We start from the raw sequence: 18,147 nt of genomic DNA, 5'->3' as shown, positions 1-18,147 counted from the left end.
TCTCCATTTTTCCAGATCTGGGGCTGGGTGAGTTCTTATTTTTTGTGCGCAGAGCTGACGTTTTTTATTGATGCCATTTTGGTGTACATACGATGTTTTGATCGCCTGTTATTGCATTTTAATTCAACGTTGCGGCAACCAAAAAAAGTAATCTTGGCATTTTAATGTTTTTCTCACTACGCCGTTTACCGATCAGATTAATTCTTTTGATATATTGATAGATCGCGCAATTCTGAACGTGGCAAAACCAAATATGTGTATTTTTTATTTTAACTATTTTATTTTGAATGGGGCAAATTTTTTCTTTTTAAAATATTTTTTTAACTTTACACTTGCTTTAATAGTCTCCATGGGAGACTAGAAGCTGCAATCATCCGGTCACTTGTGCTACACCCAGCAGGGCTTCGGCCCTGCTCTGTGTAACAGAAATACTAATTTGCTATGAGCGCCAACCATATCTATCCAGCAATGACAACCACAGGGGTCTCCTGCAGACCCTGGGTTGTCATGCCAACCCATCGCTGACCCGCAGTCATGTGATACAGGCACCGATGGGAGGAATTAGTGACGTGCTTCCGGCGCGATTGTGTTAAATGTGATAAATGCCGCTGTCATAGATTGACAGTGGCATTTAACAGGTTAACAGCTGTGGGTGGATCGCAATTCCACCCATGGCTGTTAGGGGCACATGTCCGCTGTTGAAATCAGCTGGAGTGCGGGAAAAGATGTAGGCTCAGTGCCAGAGCCCACATCAAAGGGGGAGACCCGAAATGCGCTGTACATGTACGACACATGTCGTGAAGGGTGTAAAGAGAACCTGTTATCAGTTGAGAAGTGGACAGTTTTTGCTATTACTTCATTCATTCTGTTCCCCTGAATAATCTGCCATTCTTTCCAAAGAAATGAACCTTTTTATTTAGTGCTAGTTTTTTTTGTTTGTTTTTTTAAATCAAGGGGGCGTGACTCTCAGGACTATCTGAGGACATGTCTTTAGGCTGCTTTGCATTATTAGAAGAAAGAGAGAGACCTCTGACCCTCAGATGAAGTAGGGTCGAAACGCTCATCTGGGTCTGCGGTAGAGGCCGATGTGGTGCCACAGTCTATTATTATTTTTTGGGGTACGTGTGATTATAATGTGTCTTTATTTTTCACTACTGAATTTACTTTTTGCGCATTACATTGGACCAAATCTCTATATATCAAGCTAGAAGAATTACCTTTGTGAATATATACACAGTTTGTACCTATACATACTGAGAAAGGCTCATCCAGAGCCAAAACGTTGCCCAGACATGTGGGTTGAATAAATCCTGCACATTTTTCAAAGGATATGGAGTACTGCCTACTTTTCTGAATATTGAAAATGTTGGCAACTTTTATTTCAAGAGGTTGTATGTAAGAGGACCACGTAAACGGCATAGCTTTTTATTTTACAATGATTACTAATGAACAATTATTGCAGCTCTTTATGCACTTCTTATGGGTCCATCCATACAATATGTTCCACTTCCATAATTTACACAGGCATATAAGGAAAATTTGGATGCAAGTCAGAATGTAGATATTCAGTGGTGAGAATAATAACCGACTAAAACACCCACTCAGATTACCGTACAAAGCAGAAGCAGAACAATTAACACTTTTCATAAAAAGTTTTGTTTGTCACGCATTTCACCTAGCCACAATAGATAATGTCACTGAAAATCAATATTTTACACGTATTCTGAACAGCAGATTACCATTCATTCACTGTCAATGGCAGAACACTTCAATGTGAATTACAATTTCTAAAGAACATGAAGGATCTTTCTAGACAAATAAAAAACCTCATTATAAAAAATTAAAGTGGTACTTACAGGAGGTCCTGTGAGGAGACATGAAAAGAAAACACAGAAAAAAATGTGTTAGTAACATGAAATAACCAATTCTGAAATAATTGTCTATTGTATCTAACATTCTGTCTGAGTGACCCGCTCAGACTCACATCCCAATGACAAATTATGGGCACTTCTATATGATTCATACTATAATCTATAGAATATGTGTGTGATTCTTTCATCCTGGCATCAAGATGTCGGTGAAAGTAAATGAAAGTCCAACAGAATCCACTGACCCAATGGGATCCATCAAGATTCTCGAGGTACCGTCACACTAAGCGACTTTGCAGCGAGAACGACGATGATCCGTGACGTTGCAGCATCCTGGATAGCGATCTCGTTGTGTTTGACATGCAGCAGCGATCTGGATCCTGCTGTGATATCGCTGGTCAGAGCTAGAAGTCCAGAACTTTATTTCGTCACTGATCACCCGCTGTCATTGCTGGATCGGTGTGTGTGACACCGATCCAGCTATGTGTTCACTTGTAACCAGGGTAAACATCGGGTTACTAAGCGCAGGGTCAGGCTTAGTAACCCGATATTTACCCTGGTTACCATTGTAAAAGTAAAAAAAAAACTCTACATACTCACCTTCTGATGTCTGTCACGTCCCCCGCCGGCGGCTTCCCTGCACTGAACGGCGCTGGCCGTAAAGCAGAGCACAGCGGTGATGTCACCGCTGTGCTCTGCCAGCCCTGACACATTCAGTCAGTGCAGGAAGCTCTCGGCAGCAGCGCGTAACCCTGTGGATGCCGGGGGACGTGACAGACATCAGAAGGTGAGTATGTAGTGTTTTTTTTTACTTTTACAATGGTAACCAGGGTAAATATCGGGTTACTAAGCGTGGCCCTGCGCTTAGTAACCCGATGTTTACCCTGGTTACCCGGGTGCTGCAGGGGGACTTCGGCATCGTTGAAGACAGTTTCAACGATGCCGAAGTCATTCCCCTGATCGTTGGTTGCTGGAGAGAGCTGTCTGTGTGACAGCTCCCCAGCGACCACACAACGACTTACCAACGATCGCATCGCTGGTCGTGATCGTTGGTAAGTTGTTTAGTGTAACGGTACCCTAGGTCTTTTCTATTGAGTAGGATATTTTTGCAAACTGTGCTATTTTGCTTTGAAATCAATGGGGATGTTAAAGTGGTTGTCCTGCACTAACACATTGAGATTAGTTCTGTAGGGGTCCAATACCGGACACCCCCACTGATGAGATGTAAACAATGTAAAGAGTAAGGACAGGGCAGATCATTACATTGTTTTGTGGCTTGTTTCACGGCACTTGAATGGGAAATAACCTGCAGTTCTAGACAAAGGCCACTCACCAATGAATGTGGCTGCTGTTCCCGTTCGGTATATTGTTTACATCTGAACAGATTACAGCTATTTGATTAGGGGCAGCCGATTGGGGTCTGGTATCAGACCCCCAATGATCTGACATTATCCAATGGATAGGTCATCAATATTTTAATCCAGGACAACCCCTTTACCAGAAATATTTCTCTCTATATCATCTAAACAAGAAACAGAATCTGGAAAGAGAAATAACAATGTGAATGAAGCCTAAATCCATAAATAGATAATACACAATACTAATATCTCACTAATGACCCTGAATACCTGACATGATGTGACATGACAGTATTGTGCAGAGGAGCTCACCTTTAATCAGTACCCATGAGTGGGACAAGATCCATCTCACACTCTCACATAGCTCAAAATAGTGCAGTCATCTGTACAACATCATCACGACCATGTAAACTATTCTGATAATATATTTAGCTACACATAAATCTTATTACAATGTAAGCATTGCAATGATGTTTTACATGCAGTACATTTCGTCCAATCTAGGCTGCTGTATGGACAGGAAGAAACATAAATCTGTATAGCGGCTTTGTGGACAAGATGTAGATATATAACCAAGGTGCCATTACTGGAGGTGAACCACAACATACATGAGAAGTGTACATTTACACCATGTTTACAGGGTAAATGGAAGGTGTACTTTGGTAGGATTTTTCAATGTACCTCCAAAGCATGCCAAACATTTTATGCCACCATGGAGATATACAATGGCATATGTCACCCATAAACTCCCATTTAAATACAAATACTGGATGTTATCCATTTGCTTCACTAGATGTCTCCTTATAGAATAACCTAATCCACCAAACTCTACTATACAGAAAAAATAAAGGTATACTGATGTATATTGAACTGAAGGAGACCAAAAGGACACTGATAATCCTATGGATGCCTTTAATGTATACACTGGGAGCTTTCTATATCTGCTTTTTCGCACATATGCCCAATGTACAGTTAGTTGTACTAATCTTTCTGCGCTGATCACTTATTCTTCATTCTCAAACACATAAAGAAAGAATATAACACTGAGAAGCAAGGTTACAGCATGAGGAGTCTACTACAGAGAGGAAATCTGCTTCACTAATAATAATAATAATATTAATAGTAATAATCTTTATTTTTATATAGCGCTAACATATTCCGCAGCGCTTTACAGTTTGTACACATTATCATCACTGTCCCCATTGGGGCTCACAATCTAAATTCCCTATCAGTATTAGAATGTGGGAGGAAACCGAAGAACCCGGAGGAAACAAACGCAAACACGTGGAGAGCATACAAACTCAATTCACTGTTTCTTGCACACTATACAGCAGCAGCATGGAGGGTATTATACTCCAGTACTGAGCAATGTTGCTGTGAATTCAACACTGACATGAGACACAATTCCTAAAAGCAGTGTAAGCATCTGCTCTTCTCTTATTCTTTCTTTCTCTCTCTGTTGCTACTCCCTTCTCCTCTTTCAACCCCATTATTCTATACCCAGCTGTAACCTGTTCTCTCAGTGAAGCTAATAACCTATCACCTGTCCAGTCAATGGATTTTTGTAGCATTGAATAATGAGAGAGTGATCAGTGTAGGTGTAGGGAATGGTGGCTGGGGAAAGAAGTGGTGTTAGGCTAAGAAAGAGGCATATTTCTGTAATAAGATATATTGGAAAATAACCATGCTTGTAATATTCATTTATGGAAAGTTTCTGATGCAGGTATACTTTAAATACATGTAACAGTTAACACAAATTATAAAGCAATATCAAATCTGCCATACTGTAGTGACAATGCATTCCTTCACATCGCTACATGTACCACTGAAGCTTACAATCTGTGTCTCTGGCATACACGCATGTTTCAATCTGCCAAACACAATAGATAAGTTAAACTCTTACTAGCCTAGTCTACAAGCCTCAAATATTCAGCCAGGAGACACAAATAACCTTTGCCAAAAAAAAAAAATTGCAAGCATCTAGCTGTATGCCTTTTCCTTTTTTATTCCAAGTGCATCAGCAGAGAGGAGATCTGCTTTCCTGTATCTCACAAACTAAGCAGCAGCAACATTGAGGGTATTATACTCCAGTACTGAGCAATGTTGCTGTGAATTCAGCACTGAGGTGAGGCCAAAGAACAATTACTATAGCAGTTTCTTTGTTTGTTTCTTTCTTTCTTTCTTTCTTTCTTTCTTCTTTCCTTCCCTTTCCTCTTTCTTTCTTTCTTTCTTTCTTTCTTTCTTTCTTTCTTTCTTTCTTTCTCTCTCCCTTCACCTCCTCCACTCACATTACTCTATGCCCAGCAATCAGTTTTTCTCACATACATGAATGTTTCAATCTGCCAAATACAGTAGCTAAGTTAAACTCTTATTTGCCTAGTCTACAAACCTCAAATATTCAGTCAGGAGACACAAACAACCTATGCCAAGAAACATTTGCAAACATCTAGCTGAATGCTTTTTCCCTTTCTAATCCAAGTGCATCAAGCTTTCAATCAATGCTTTTGCTTTCAATTAAGTTATTCAAGACTGGAAAAGAGTGCAGAGCTGCACAAAGAGCTTCAACAGGTGTAGCCGCAATTCAGTTTTCATATTGAATCTCTTTATTGTTGCATTACTTCTCGGGCAGTAAAATGTTTTGTTGCGGGGGAAATATCACCCTGCAGCAGAGAATCTATTTTATGAGAGCTAAAGGACAAATTACTATTTCTATAAAGGTGGAACCCATCAATGCCACATTATTTAGCAGATGGGTTTATAAGAGTTAGCTTATTGCCAATAATTGGCAGGTGCAGACCACAGCAGAAACGTTTGGGAGCAGATGTTGTTACAAAAAAATGCATGTTGAAGTCACATGAAAAATAATTAGGTGCTTACAATATTGGAGTCCTTATACCTTCAAATACATTGCAAGATAAGTTTTCGGTAAAAATGGGTATACTATTTAGGTTACTGTTAAGGGGTTGTCCAACAGTAAAATATTTTTTTTTATTCTGTAAACATTTTTTTTTGTCATGAATTAATTAAAAATAATAAGCATAGATATACTCATCTGTCAGTTCTCTTGCGGATGTTGCACTTTTCTAGTAACCTAACCACTGCAACCAATTACAGGTTGCGGCGGTACTGTGACTTCTGAGGAGGGCTGTGGAGTTGGTAAGCCAAACCTCCGACTGCTCAAATTCCCTGACTCCCGACTCAGACTCTTCGACTCCACAGCACTGGTCACTACTGAGCATGTACATAAAGTGCAGCACAGATTCATCTCCACTACAAGCCGAGATCCTTAGATCAGGAACAGAACTGACATTTATAGGACATTTCATAACTTTCCGAAATTATTCTGAAAAAATTAACATCACAAACTGCATTGAACTACTGTACCAATTTATTATATATTTTAGGAGTCGGAGTAGGTCCATTTTATACCGACTCTGACTCAACCAAAATTGACACCGACTCCACAGCCCTGCTTCTGTGCAAGACAGACACTGATTCTGAAGTCGGTAGAGATCTCCAGTAGGGCACTTACAATCTATGTCCCCCCAAAATAATTTTACTACCGATAAGGCCCATTAATTTATTGATGGGCTAGTTACATTTTAGGTCAAGCATTATATTTTTTACATAACAAATGTATGTAATTTATACCCATTGTGAAATAGTGACAAGACTAGGGGTCAGGGATTGAAGGCATAGCTGGATGAGGTGTAAGAAGTTCAAGTTGATTGTCACTAGTAAATTATGGTTTGCTAAAGTCTTTGGTAATTCCTGTTTTCTAACCTGCATTTTTATGGAATGAGACTAAAGAGATAACAAGGCCAGTAAGGGAATTAAAGGCCCCACTACCAAATCTGCCTCAGTCAGGCAAGATATTGGCTGATTCATTATCAGGTTTATAAAGGGGTGTATGTGTTATGTGGTGCACGTGTTTCTATTATACTTTTTCTCTGATGGTTCCTCATGTGGTTTTGACTTACAAATACTATCAAATACTGATAATGTGACTGTAGCCTAAGAAGGGAAAGAAGATGTGTGCCCAGGAGACTCTGTACTGAGGACTGCTAATATCTGGTTAGGCCAAGTGCACACATTGAGTATTTGTTCAGTATTTTACCTCAGTATTTGTAAATTAAAACTAGGAGTGGAACAATCAGAGGAGAAGTATAAAGGTACCGTCACACTCAGCGACGCTGCAGCGATATAGACAACGAGCCGATCACTGCAGCGTCGCTGTTTAGGTCGCTGGGGAGCTGTCACACAGACAGCTCTCTCCAGCGACCAACGATCAGGGGAACGACTTCGCCATCGTTGAAACTGTCTTCAACGATGCCGAAGTCCCCCTGCAGCACCAGGGTAACCAGGGTAAACATCGGGTTACTAAGTGCAGGGCCGCGCTTAGTAACCCGATATTTACCCTGGTTACCATTGTAAAAGTAAAAAAAAAAAAAAACACTACATACTCACCTTCTGATGTCTGTCACGTCCCCCGGCGTCCACAGGGTTACGCGCTGCTGCTCAGAGCTTCCTGCACTGAATGTGTCAGCGCCGGCAGAGCACAGCGGTGACGTCACCGCTGTGCTCTGCTTTTCTGCTGGCAATGGTAACCAGGGTAAATATCGGGTTACTAAGCGCGGCCCTGCGCTTAGTAACCCGATGTTTACCCTGGTTACAAGTGAACACATCGCTGGATCGGCGTCACACACGCCGATCCAGCGATGACAGCGGGTGATCAGCGACGAAATAAAGTTCTGGACTTCTAGCTCCGACCAGCGATGGCACAGCGGGATCCAGATCGCTGCTGCATGTCAAACACAACGAGATCGCTATCCAGGACGCTGCAACGTCACGGATCGTCGTCGTTCTCGCTGCAAAGTCGCTTAGTGTGAAGGAACCTTAATAGAAACACGTCATCACATCTGTATTTTTCACCATCACAAATGTTTGGTAGTATGACACTTGTATGGTCAGGGATGTCAGCCAAGCAGGTGTTAATTTAGGCTTGGTGCCTTGATGTAAAGATTCACATTTATTTTGTACATCAATAATAGAGGACAGTAAAAGCTTTGTCTGAACCAAACTTCACGGTCTCTACTGCATTGATCCTACTTTGACTTAAGGTACCTTCACACTGAACAACTTAACAACGATATCGCTAGCGATCCGTGACGTTGCAGCGTCCTGGATAGCGATATCGTTGTGTTTGACACGCAGCAGCGATCTGGATCCTGCTGTGACATCGTTGGTCGGAGCTAGAAGGCCAGCACCTTATTTCGTCGCTGGATCACCCGCTGACATCGCTGGATCGGTGTGTGTGACACCGATCCAGCGATGTCTTCACTGGTAACCAGGGTAAACATCGGGTTACTAAGCGCAGGGCCACGCTTAGTAACCCGATATTTACCCTGGTTACCAGTGTAAATGTTAAAAAAAAAACACTAAATACTTACATTCCTGTCGCGTCCCTCAGCGTCAGCTTCCCTGCGTCCCCCCGTGTCAGCGCCGGCCGGCCGTAAAGCAGAGCACAGCGGTGACGTCACCGCTCTGCTTTCCGGACAGCGCTTACACAGTGCAGGGAAGCTGAAGGCGAGGGACGCGACAGGAATGTAAGTATGTAGTGTTTTTTTTTTACTTTTACAATGGTAACCAGGGTAAACATCGGGTTACTAAGCGCGGCCCTGTGCTTAGTAACCCGATGTTTACCCTGGTTACCCGGGGACTTCGGGATCGTTGGTCGCTGGAGAGCTGTCTGTGTGACAGCTCTCCAGCGACCACACAGCGACGCTGCAGCGATCGGCATCGTTGTCTAGATCGCTGCAGCGTCACTTAATGTGACGGTACCCTAATGCTATGTAGCTAATCTTCCACATTGTATAAACACTATACACTAACTAGGTTCTGTCTCAAAAAAGATATATTATATTTAATGTATATTGCCATATGTCCTAATGCCCACTGAAGGACAAGCATATTTTTCAAGATCTACCATGAAACAATGCTAAATAAATATGGTGCAAGTGTATTGTCTACCTTTTACTCTAGATCTACAATCATACAATGTGGTCCAACTAATGTCGCATAATATTTTCAGATTTTACAATACAGTGGTACATAACTGCATAAAAGAAGGAAAAGTAATACCTGGTTCCCCTCTTCTGCCTCTTTTACCTCTTTGCCCGGGTGGACCTATAATGAAAAATAGAAATACTTAGCTCTGGTGCTTAGATAAAAGTGATGCATTTGCCAATAAAAAGGTTTTTCTATTTCAAGTTATTATTGGCTGCACATATATAAAGCAAACATTTCTATTCCCTTGTTCTATAAAGAGCTACAGTAATACATTGTGAGGGTCTTGGCTGGTTTACATGGTCTGACCTTGTCAATCCTTGAACCTATGACCTTTCAGTCAGGGCATTAGCAAAGGCTGGAGCCGAAGAAATTACTTCTAAGGTAATTTCATGACTTTACTATTAATGTTCATGACAAGCAATTATTCACAGGTTATTCATTATGGATGAATTGTAGATTGAAGTCTTCTTTGAAATACCAAAGGCAATTTAATAAAACCTACAGTCTACACGTATACAGCAAATCTAAAGCAGCAGAACCACATCACAAAGGTATGTCAAGCTAAGATCCAAACTCGAAAGGACGTCTGTGGTAAAAGGCAAAGAACAACTCTTCTGCAAATCTCAGCAAACATGGATGTGTTCTTCACAAGACTTATAGGATTATGTATTATTTATGCCCTACCCACACATTGTACAGTGCTGTACATGAGATGTAATCAGTCACATTGGTTACTGTCCCTAATGGGGGTCACAATGTCACATTCCTGGGTCAATCACAGCTACTAGATTCAATTACCTATTTAGCCTATTAACCTTATCATGCCTGACATGTATAAGACCATGTTCACCCATTCCACACCAAAAAGTCACGATAGATAAGAGTATAAGGCCATGTGCACACGTTCAGGATTTTTAGCGTTTTTTTCGCGTTTTTTCGCTATAAAAACGTGATAAAAACGCGAAAAAAACGCTAACATATGCCTCCTATTATTTACAAGGTATTCCGCATTTTTTGTGCAAATGTTGCGATTTTTTCCGTGAAAAAATCGCATAGCGGAAAAAAAAGCAACATGTTCATTAAAAATGCGGAATTGCAGGGATTCCGCACACCTAGGAATGCATTGATCTGCTTACTTCCCGCACGGGGCTGTGCACACCATGCGGGAAGTAAGCAGATTATGTGCGGTTGGTACCCAGGGTGGAGGAGAGGAGACTCTCCTCCACGCACTGGGCACCATATAACTGGTCAAAAAATAAGAAATAAAATAAAAAATAGTCCTATACTCACCCTCGATGTCCCGCGCAGTGTTCCCGCCTCACCGCTGCACGCTGCCGTTCGGTTCCTGTAGCTGGTGTGCGGCGAAGGACCTTGCCGATGACGTCACTGTCCTGTGATTGGTCGTGAGCGGTCATGTGACCGCTCACGTGACCGTGACGTCACGGAAGGCCCTGTGCGCACAGACCAGCTATAGGAAGACGAACGGACGCCGCTTATGAGATGTCTGGGTGAGTATAAGCATTTTTTTTTTTTTATTATTATTTTTAAACATTCTATCTTTTACTATAGATGCTGCATAAGCTGCATCTATAGTAAAAAGTTGGTCACACTTGTCAAACAGTATGTTTGACAAGTGTGACCAACTTGTCAGTCAGTTTTCCAAGCGATGCTACAGATCGCTTGGAAAACTTTAGCATTCTGCAAGCTAATTACGCTTGCAGAATGCTAAAAAAACGCGAAAAAAACTGAAAAAAAACGCAAAAAAAAAAATGCGGATTTCTTGCAGAAAATTTCCGGTTTTCTTCAGGAAATTTCTGCAAGAAATCCGCAACGTGTGCACATGGCCTTATGCATGCAAATAAGGTTTTAGAGAGCCTTATTTACTGTATATGCTGTAAATAATTTGTGCAAATCTGTAAAAATTGTAATCAAAATCAATCTAAAAATTGGTATGATTATTTTACAGAATTTAGGGTTGATTTCCTACAGATTCTTCCATGTGTATTTTTACTATGAACCATGAGGCATCTTACTCTCACTTTCCTTCTCCCCTTCCTTCTCCATAGACTTCAATGTGCAACTATAATCTGATCCCTCAGTGAGCAGTCTTGACTAGTGTTGAGTGATACCTTCCGATATCCAAAAGTATCGATATTGGATCGGCCGATATTCAAAAAATATCGGATATCGCCAATACCGATACCCGATACCAATGCAAGTCAATGGGACAAAAATATCAGAATGAAAATAAACCCTTTCTTTCCTTGTAGGTTAATTCTACATGAAGGAAAACCACTAAGAATAATGTAGGATGTATTGGGGGAGGTGGAGGAGACATTAAAGGCATACAGAGACACAGAGACCGTGCAGACAGCCGTGAATGGCACTGCAAGGCCAATAAAAGCTCCTCTATGTAATCCTATATAGTGTTTTTCCACAATCTAGCAGGATACGGATGGAAAGCCACTAATAGGATAAATTTGAAAAAATGTGCAGCAGGCAGCACTAATTGAAAAATGGACAATGGAACGGTATGAGGCAGTGACGCACCCTGAGCTGACTACAACCGGCTGTGGGGGCAGACCAGACTACAGAGTGAGCTGCACTCACACGGGGACCGTGCAGACAGCCGCAAACGGCGCTGCAAGGCAAAAACAAGGTTCTCACACAGCGGTTGCTAAATTAGCCTGGGTAAAGCACAATGAAGCAAATCGCTATCTCAAAACTGGCCCTCAGTCAGAACACAGCGTCCTGTCCCTAACTGAATTCACAGCAGAGTGAGCCCAAAATGGCGGCAGCAACTTTTATACTGCATCATGACATCATTTCAGGAGCCAATCACAGCCATGCCAGTAGTTACATGCCTACCATGCAGAACAGGATGTGCCCACACTTCTAATGATTCCTCATTGGCTGAATTCTGGCTCTTTGAATTATGGGAACTTCCGATTCCAGTATCCGATATACTGAAAGTATCGGAAATCGGTATCGGAATTCCGATACCGCAAATATCGGCCGATACCCGATACTTGCGGTATCGGAATTCTCAACACTAGTCTTGACTTGAGCAAGATGGATTTTAGCAGTTTTTAAGAGTGAATGATAAGTTCAGGAAGTAGGGAGAATGTAAAAGAGGCTCATAAATGGAGGAAAAGCCAGAGTTCTCTGATAAGAACTATTACAAAAATTTTATATTTGTTTGTACCATTGATTTATGTTGAAATTTGGAAAGGTAAACTAACAGCTGATATATGATTCCCGCTTTATGGACAGCATGTATCACACCATGGCTGTATGCATGGCGGCAGATGGTGGCTACAGCACTTCAGAGAAAAACAGTTTAATAGCTGAATGAAACTGATGCGCACAGGAGACAAGTTGCACAGGCAAGTCCCCAGTAACTTGTCCCCACCCTCTGCCAGTGACTGACAGGTTTCTCCATATAGGTTTTTTCACACGCTGATTTGGTCAGTGAAAGAAATCACTTTTCTGCACTGCCCCATTGAAAAACATTGGTCCGAGTGCAATCCATTTGTTTGACGAATATCGCTTAGACTGAAAGTATGGTCATGTCTCCAAGCCCTTACTGAGCCAGTTAAAAAAATCGTTCATCTACACTGTCTTATTGAATAATATTGGTCCGAGTGCTGTCGGTTTTCCTGATGGATAGCTATCGGGCTGAAAATACGGTTGTGTCCACAAGTCCCAATGCATAATGAGCCAGGGTCCTCTTAATAGCATACTGCTCCATGTTTTGTGATAAATGTTGCAACATCTATATGTAATTCTTTATTACTACATTGTGAGACACATTTTTACAAATTCCTAATTCAAATTTTGTAATTTACAAAACTCCTTAATTTTCAACACAGACCTATTTTTGCAAAACTTAGACGATGATAAAGTTATTTGGGCAATGTTTACTTTAATAATATAGAGTAGTCTATTAGTGTGACAGGAAAAGGGAGGATTAGCCAACCAAGTTTCCCACGTACTCCATGTTTCCTAAAGAAAACATACCTCCACTGAAAAATATTAATTAAAATCTATTACATTGAATTTAGGCATGCGATGACTAGTAGTTTTTACTCTCCGCATCAAATGGAAATCCACATTTTCTTTCATGGTGATAATAAGAAGTGTAAAGTCATTTAGGCTAGATGATGTACTTAAAAAAAGTGCAAAATAGTAAAACAAAATGTAATACAGCATCTGTAAAATATTTTTTAACTGGTTTGCTCCAATATGAATTTACAATGTAATATATGGGGAAGGCTTTCAAAATATATATAGAGAGAGAGAGGCGCACGTTTCGATAACCCCTTTCCTATAAAAATGTTGCCCTTTATCTAAAGTTCCAAGTCTATTAAGTAAATGCCTTTATTAGTAATTATTCTGTTCATATTAATTTTTCATGCCTACACCAGGTATACAAACCATATTAATAATTTTAGGAGAGCATCTATGAATTGCAAGTGAAAATATTAAACAATAAGGACAATGTATTTAAAAAAAAAAAAGCAGACAATGCTGCCAACACATGTCCACATCCTTTAATGCTGATCTGTTACCAGATTTCACATTATCAAATTGGTCTATTACTTTAGAAAATCCAATATAATTTATTTGACTCATATATACAGTACCCTTAATTTCACAGCAGTTTACAGATATCATAATAATCACTGTCCCCGATGGGGCTCACAATATAAATTCTCTATCAGTATGTCTTTGGAATGTGGGAGGAAACCGAAGTACTTGTAGGAAATCCTCGCAAACACAGGGAGAATGCACAAACTCCATGGTGGGATTTGAACCCAATATTGAAAAGCAACAGTGCTAACCACTGAGCCACTATGCCTGTATAATCCTACAATACAAATTAGCCTTTTAGCCCTGCTGGAGCATGAAAACTTTCCAAAAGGATCATACAGGCATTCTTCTATAGATTTATCCAAGTAACTATACCAGCCTCATCAGGTTAATGTACGTAGTTTTTATTGTGATATTCTGTGATAAAAACTCTTTAACTGATATCCGGCTGAATTTCTGGACATGCTTACATTATGGGCCTAGAGGACATGGAAAATGGCACCTTATATAGAAAAAGCTATTTTTGAAGGAATTCCATTTAGTGACTTACGGTGTGTTTCTAATTAGTTTAGGGTAGTCCTGAATTTAAGGAAATCATAAGAATGTGTAATAAAATAATAATGTAGATATTAAATTACTATAAGTGTTCAAAATCAAAGAAAACTTTAAAGATTGGACATGGCACTTGGGTGCAGAAATGTGTACATGTTTTCTAGGTTATGACTTTCTGAACTTTAATCATCAAGATTGTCCCCTGATGATTGTACATAACGTTATGCTACAAGGTATCATGTTAAAAGGAAAACAAATAGACTGAAAACTAAAATAAACATTAATAACTACTGGGAATGTTTTCATGAACAACCCCTGCCCTTCACGTATGTGGATGTTCTTCTCCCCTTCTAATCTCCCCATCGGCTCCTTCTAGCTCCTCTTTCATTGTGACATTCATTTTATTGAGTCTGCAGGAAGCAGTGGACTGAAAGGAACAACAGGGCACCTCGATGAAGGTGGAAACACAGAGTTTTGGCATTAGCTTCTGAAAAGATTAGGCTGCCTCGTTTTGCTTTTGAGGGAACAGTGCTGATATAGCTCCATGTTCAAAAATCCTGTTAAAGGTCCTAAAATGTCACTGAAGGGAAAAAAAAAGGCTGCATTTGTGTGTGGGCTAATGAAGTCTGTCTCTGGCAATCAAAGGATTAGTTCTCGAAGAAAACCAGCAGCAAGCTTTCGAAAGGACAGATGAATTGAGATTCTCTCTCATCAATGTTGACACTGTTCCGTAATGACCACACATTGCCGTGTTCTTGAAAATGTCATGTTCCTTTCAGGAACACAAGTGAAGGAAATGAACAGGCTAGCTACTCCATAGCTATATATTTTTCTTATAGACTATTTCAATGAACACATATAAATAATTATATCATTTCCGCATTTATCGCAAATAGCTCCAAGATGCCATTAATTTTCAATTGTGGAGGAAATGTTGATACCATCAACAAATGGAAAATGACATGGAGTAAAATGATTTTAAGTGGAAGCACTATTTGTAAAATAGACTTGCCTTGACAATGTCTCATTGTAACACTGCCGCGGTTTGACAGAGTGCCAAGATTGTAAGGCACAGTGTCACCATGTCATCCATACAATGACATATTAGTCTCGTGGGATTCAAAGGCATACACTGTACCATAAAATGTGGCTACATAATTAATGCAATGGAAGTAGACATCCATTCAGTTTATATATTAATGATTTTCAAAAATATTAAAAAATAGATTCTAACACCGGTATATTAGTTAATACAAAAAGTTCTGGTCAAAAATGTTTTAATACTATCTCAATGTAATCCATCCGTGTCCTCGGACCTGATGAAGATGAACTGTCCACAGTGAAAGCACACTTTGCCAGATAAGGTCATCATCATGGAAAGGTTCTTAGGACTTTCAAATCAATACAGATATAAAGGCCTTCAAGACATTCCTTCCTATTTTACTTTTTTTTATTTCATTTTCTTATCACTGTTACACAGGAAAACTGTAATGCAAAAGGGAAGTGTGTCTTATATGGACAATTTACTTTATATAGAGAGTATATATACACTGGAATAATTAATAATATATAATTTTTTCTTGACACTAAATATTAAAACAACTGCATATTATCAGAGAGGTAAAAAATACATAAAGAGGGGAATAAGACCGGCACAGGAAATCCACGGGAAAAAAGGTATAGAAAATGGGCCTAGTGATAATATGGTATAATTCACAGATATCAATGAGCGATGGAGAAATAACAACAGAGTAGCCTTTGTAAATGATAAATGTCAATATAAATCCGCATGAACAGGTAATTAATTACATATAAAGACACAAAACAAATATTCTGAACACACATAAATAAATAAAGATAAATTACCATATATGAATACCCAAAAGCTCCAATGTATGTTTCGCCAGGTGGCTTTTTCAAAGACTGTGGGACTTAATTTAAGGAGTTGTCTACTTTAGATTTATTTTAAAGCAGATCTGTCATAGGATTTTACATTATAATCCATTACATTCTTAACCCCTTCATGACCTTAAACGTATAGATATGTCCTAGGTTGTGTCCCTGCCTTTGATGCAGGCTCTGACGCTGAGCCCACATCCTTCCCTTGTCATGTTCCTCTAACAGCCACGGGTGGATCCATGATCCACCCACGGCTGTTAACCAGCTAAATGCCACTGTCAATCACTGATAGCGGCATTTAACACGTGCTGGTTGGAAGTGCGTCACCACTACCGCCCTGTCACATGATTGCGGGGCGCCAATGGTTTGTCATAACAGCCGGGGGTCTACAGAAGACCCCTATGCCTGTCATTGTGAATCTCCTATGAACACCGTCCCTTGCACTATCAAAACCAGTAAAAAGTAAAAAATACATAAATAAAAACCACAAAAGTATTGCCCTATACAAAATTAAACAATAATAAAAAAATACACATATTTTGTATCACTGCGTCCAGAAATGTCTATCAAAATATAAAGTAAATTAATCAGATTGGTAAACAGCATAACGAGAACATTTCAATAAAATGCAATAACAGGCGATCAAAAAATCGTATCTACCCAAAAAATGTATCTATAAAAACTTCAGCTTGACACATAAACATTAAGTCCTTACCCGGCCCCAGATCATTCAAATTGGAGAACCTACAGGTCTTGGAAAATGGTGGCATAAGCTAATTTTTTTTCTTTCAAACTTTGGATTTTGTTTTCACCACTTATATTAAGAAGAACCTATATATGTTTGGTATCTTTGAACTCGCAATTAGAGATGAGCAAACTTGTTTGGAAAATGTTCACCAATTTCAAATTCGGCACAAACGTAGCACATTCATATTCGTGTTCGGACACCCAAGCATTTTTACTAAAAATCGGCAAAATTCGGCCAAAGTTCGTTATATGATCACTTTGCAACTAATTCTTTTGTTATGACTTTGGCTAGGATAGTGGTTCTGTGTGATGAGCGGGGAGGACGTGTTTGATGAGGTGAGGGGATAGGGAGATGCTAGAGGAGCGGCAGACTGTTTTTTTTCTTAACTTTATGTGTGGAAATTCTGGCAGCCAATCAGGGCACAGAAATCATCCACAACATCCAGACTCAAGGACTCGTGTCATTGGCTGCCAAAGTCACATGTCCCTCTCTATATCAGAGCCGGACATGTTGAGGATGTGAGCCATGCAAGGCACGTGAGCGAGGTTGCCCCAGTGTAGGTCCGCCACCGGGTTCACACCATTATCGCACATGTCTTCCCTGACTCCAGGTTAAGTGAAGACAACCATTACTCAAATTTAACATGGATAGATGTCCACAACTCTTGAGCTGTGTGACTGCAATCTCCAAGGCATATTAATTGAAACACTGCCTGATTGCGGTTTTGCCTGGCTGCGCAGTAAAGAGGTGGGGGATTATCTCTGCATTGTTGGAAAGCGTGTCTCATTAAGGGAGAGGTTAAGGGTGCAGATGGAGGCCCTACAGGAGGTGGAGGAAGGAGAAGCAGTTGAGGAAGTGTTAGATATAAAGGTTTGCCCCAAAAGCCTTGAGGATTCCAAGATTTGCTGTCTAGTGACACGTTGATGTCTAGTATTTTAGCTCCCAATCCCTTGATGTGTAGTGGTTTATTTCTCCAACTCACCCCCTTCTGTGTAGTGGTTTAGTTCTCCAACCTCTGCTGTGTAGTGGTTTAGTAATCCAATCCCTGTTGTCTAGTAGT

The 18,147-nt window shown here is 40.2% G+C and overlaps 1 protein-coding gene across 3 annotated transcripts in view; it reads right to left on the bottom strand.

Annotated features, from left to right (window-relative positions):
• Positions 1-18,147, bottom strand: part of COL25A1 (collagen type XXV alpha 1 chain) — a 643,948-nt gene that overhangs the window by 290,525 nt on the left and 335,276 nt on the right. For 2 of the 3 annotated variants that reach the window (XM_077278988.1, XM_077278989.1), the window contains exon 3: positions 9,368-9,412. In XM_077278988.1, coding sequence (XP_077135103.1) covers positions 9,368-9,412 — 45 coding nt within the window. Of the gene's footprint in view, positions 1-1,856; positions 1,865-9,367; positions 9,413-18,147 lie in introns of all 3 variants that reach the window. The other variant, XM_077278990.1, reaches the window with a different exon arrangement.

Source organism: Ranitomeya variabilis, chromosome 1, assembly GCF_051348905.1.
Source record: "Ranitomeya variabilis isolate aRanVar5 chromosome 1, aRanVar5.hap1, whole genome shotgun sequence".
Classification (NCBI taxonomy): Eukaryota; Metazoa; Chordata; class Amphibia; order Anura; family Dendrobatidae; genus Ranitomeya; species Ranitomeya variabilis.
This window is presented reverse-complemented; position numbering and strand designations above follow the sequence as displayed.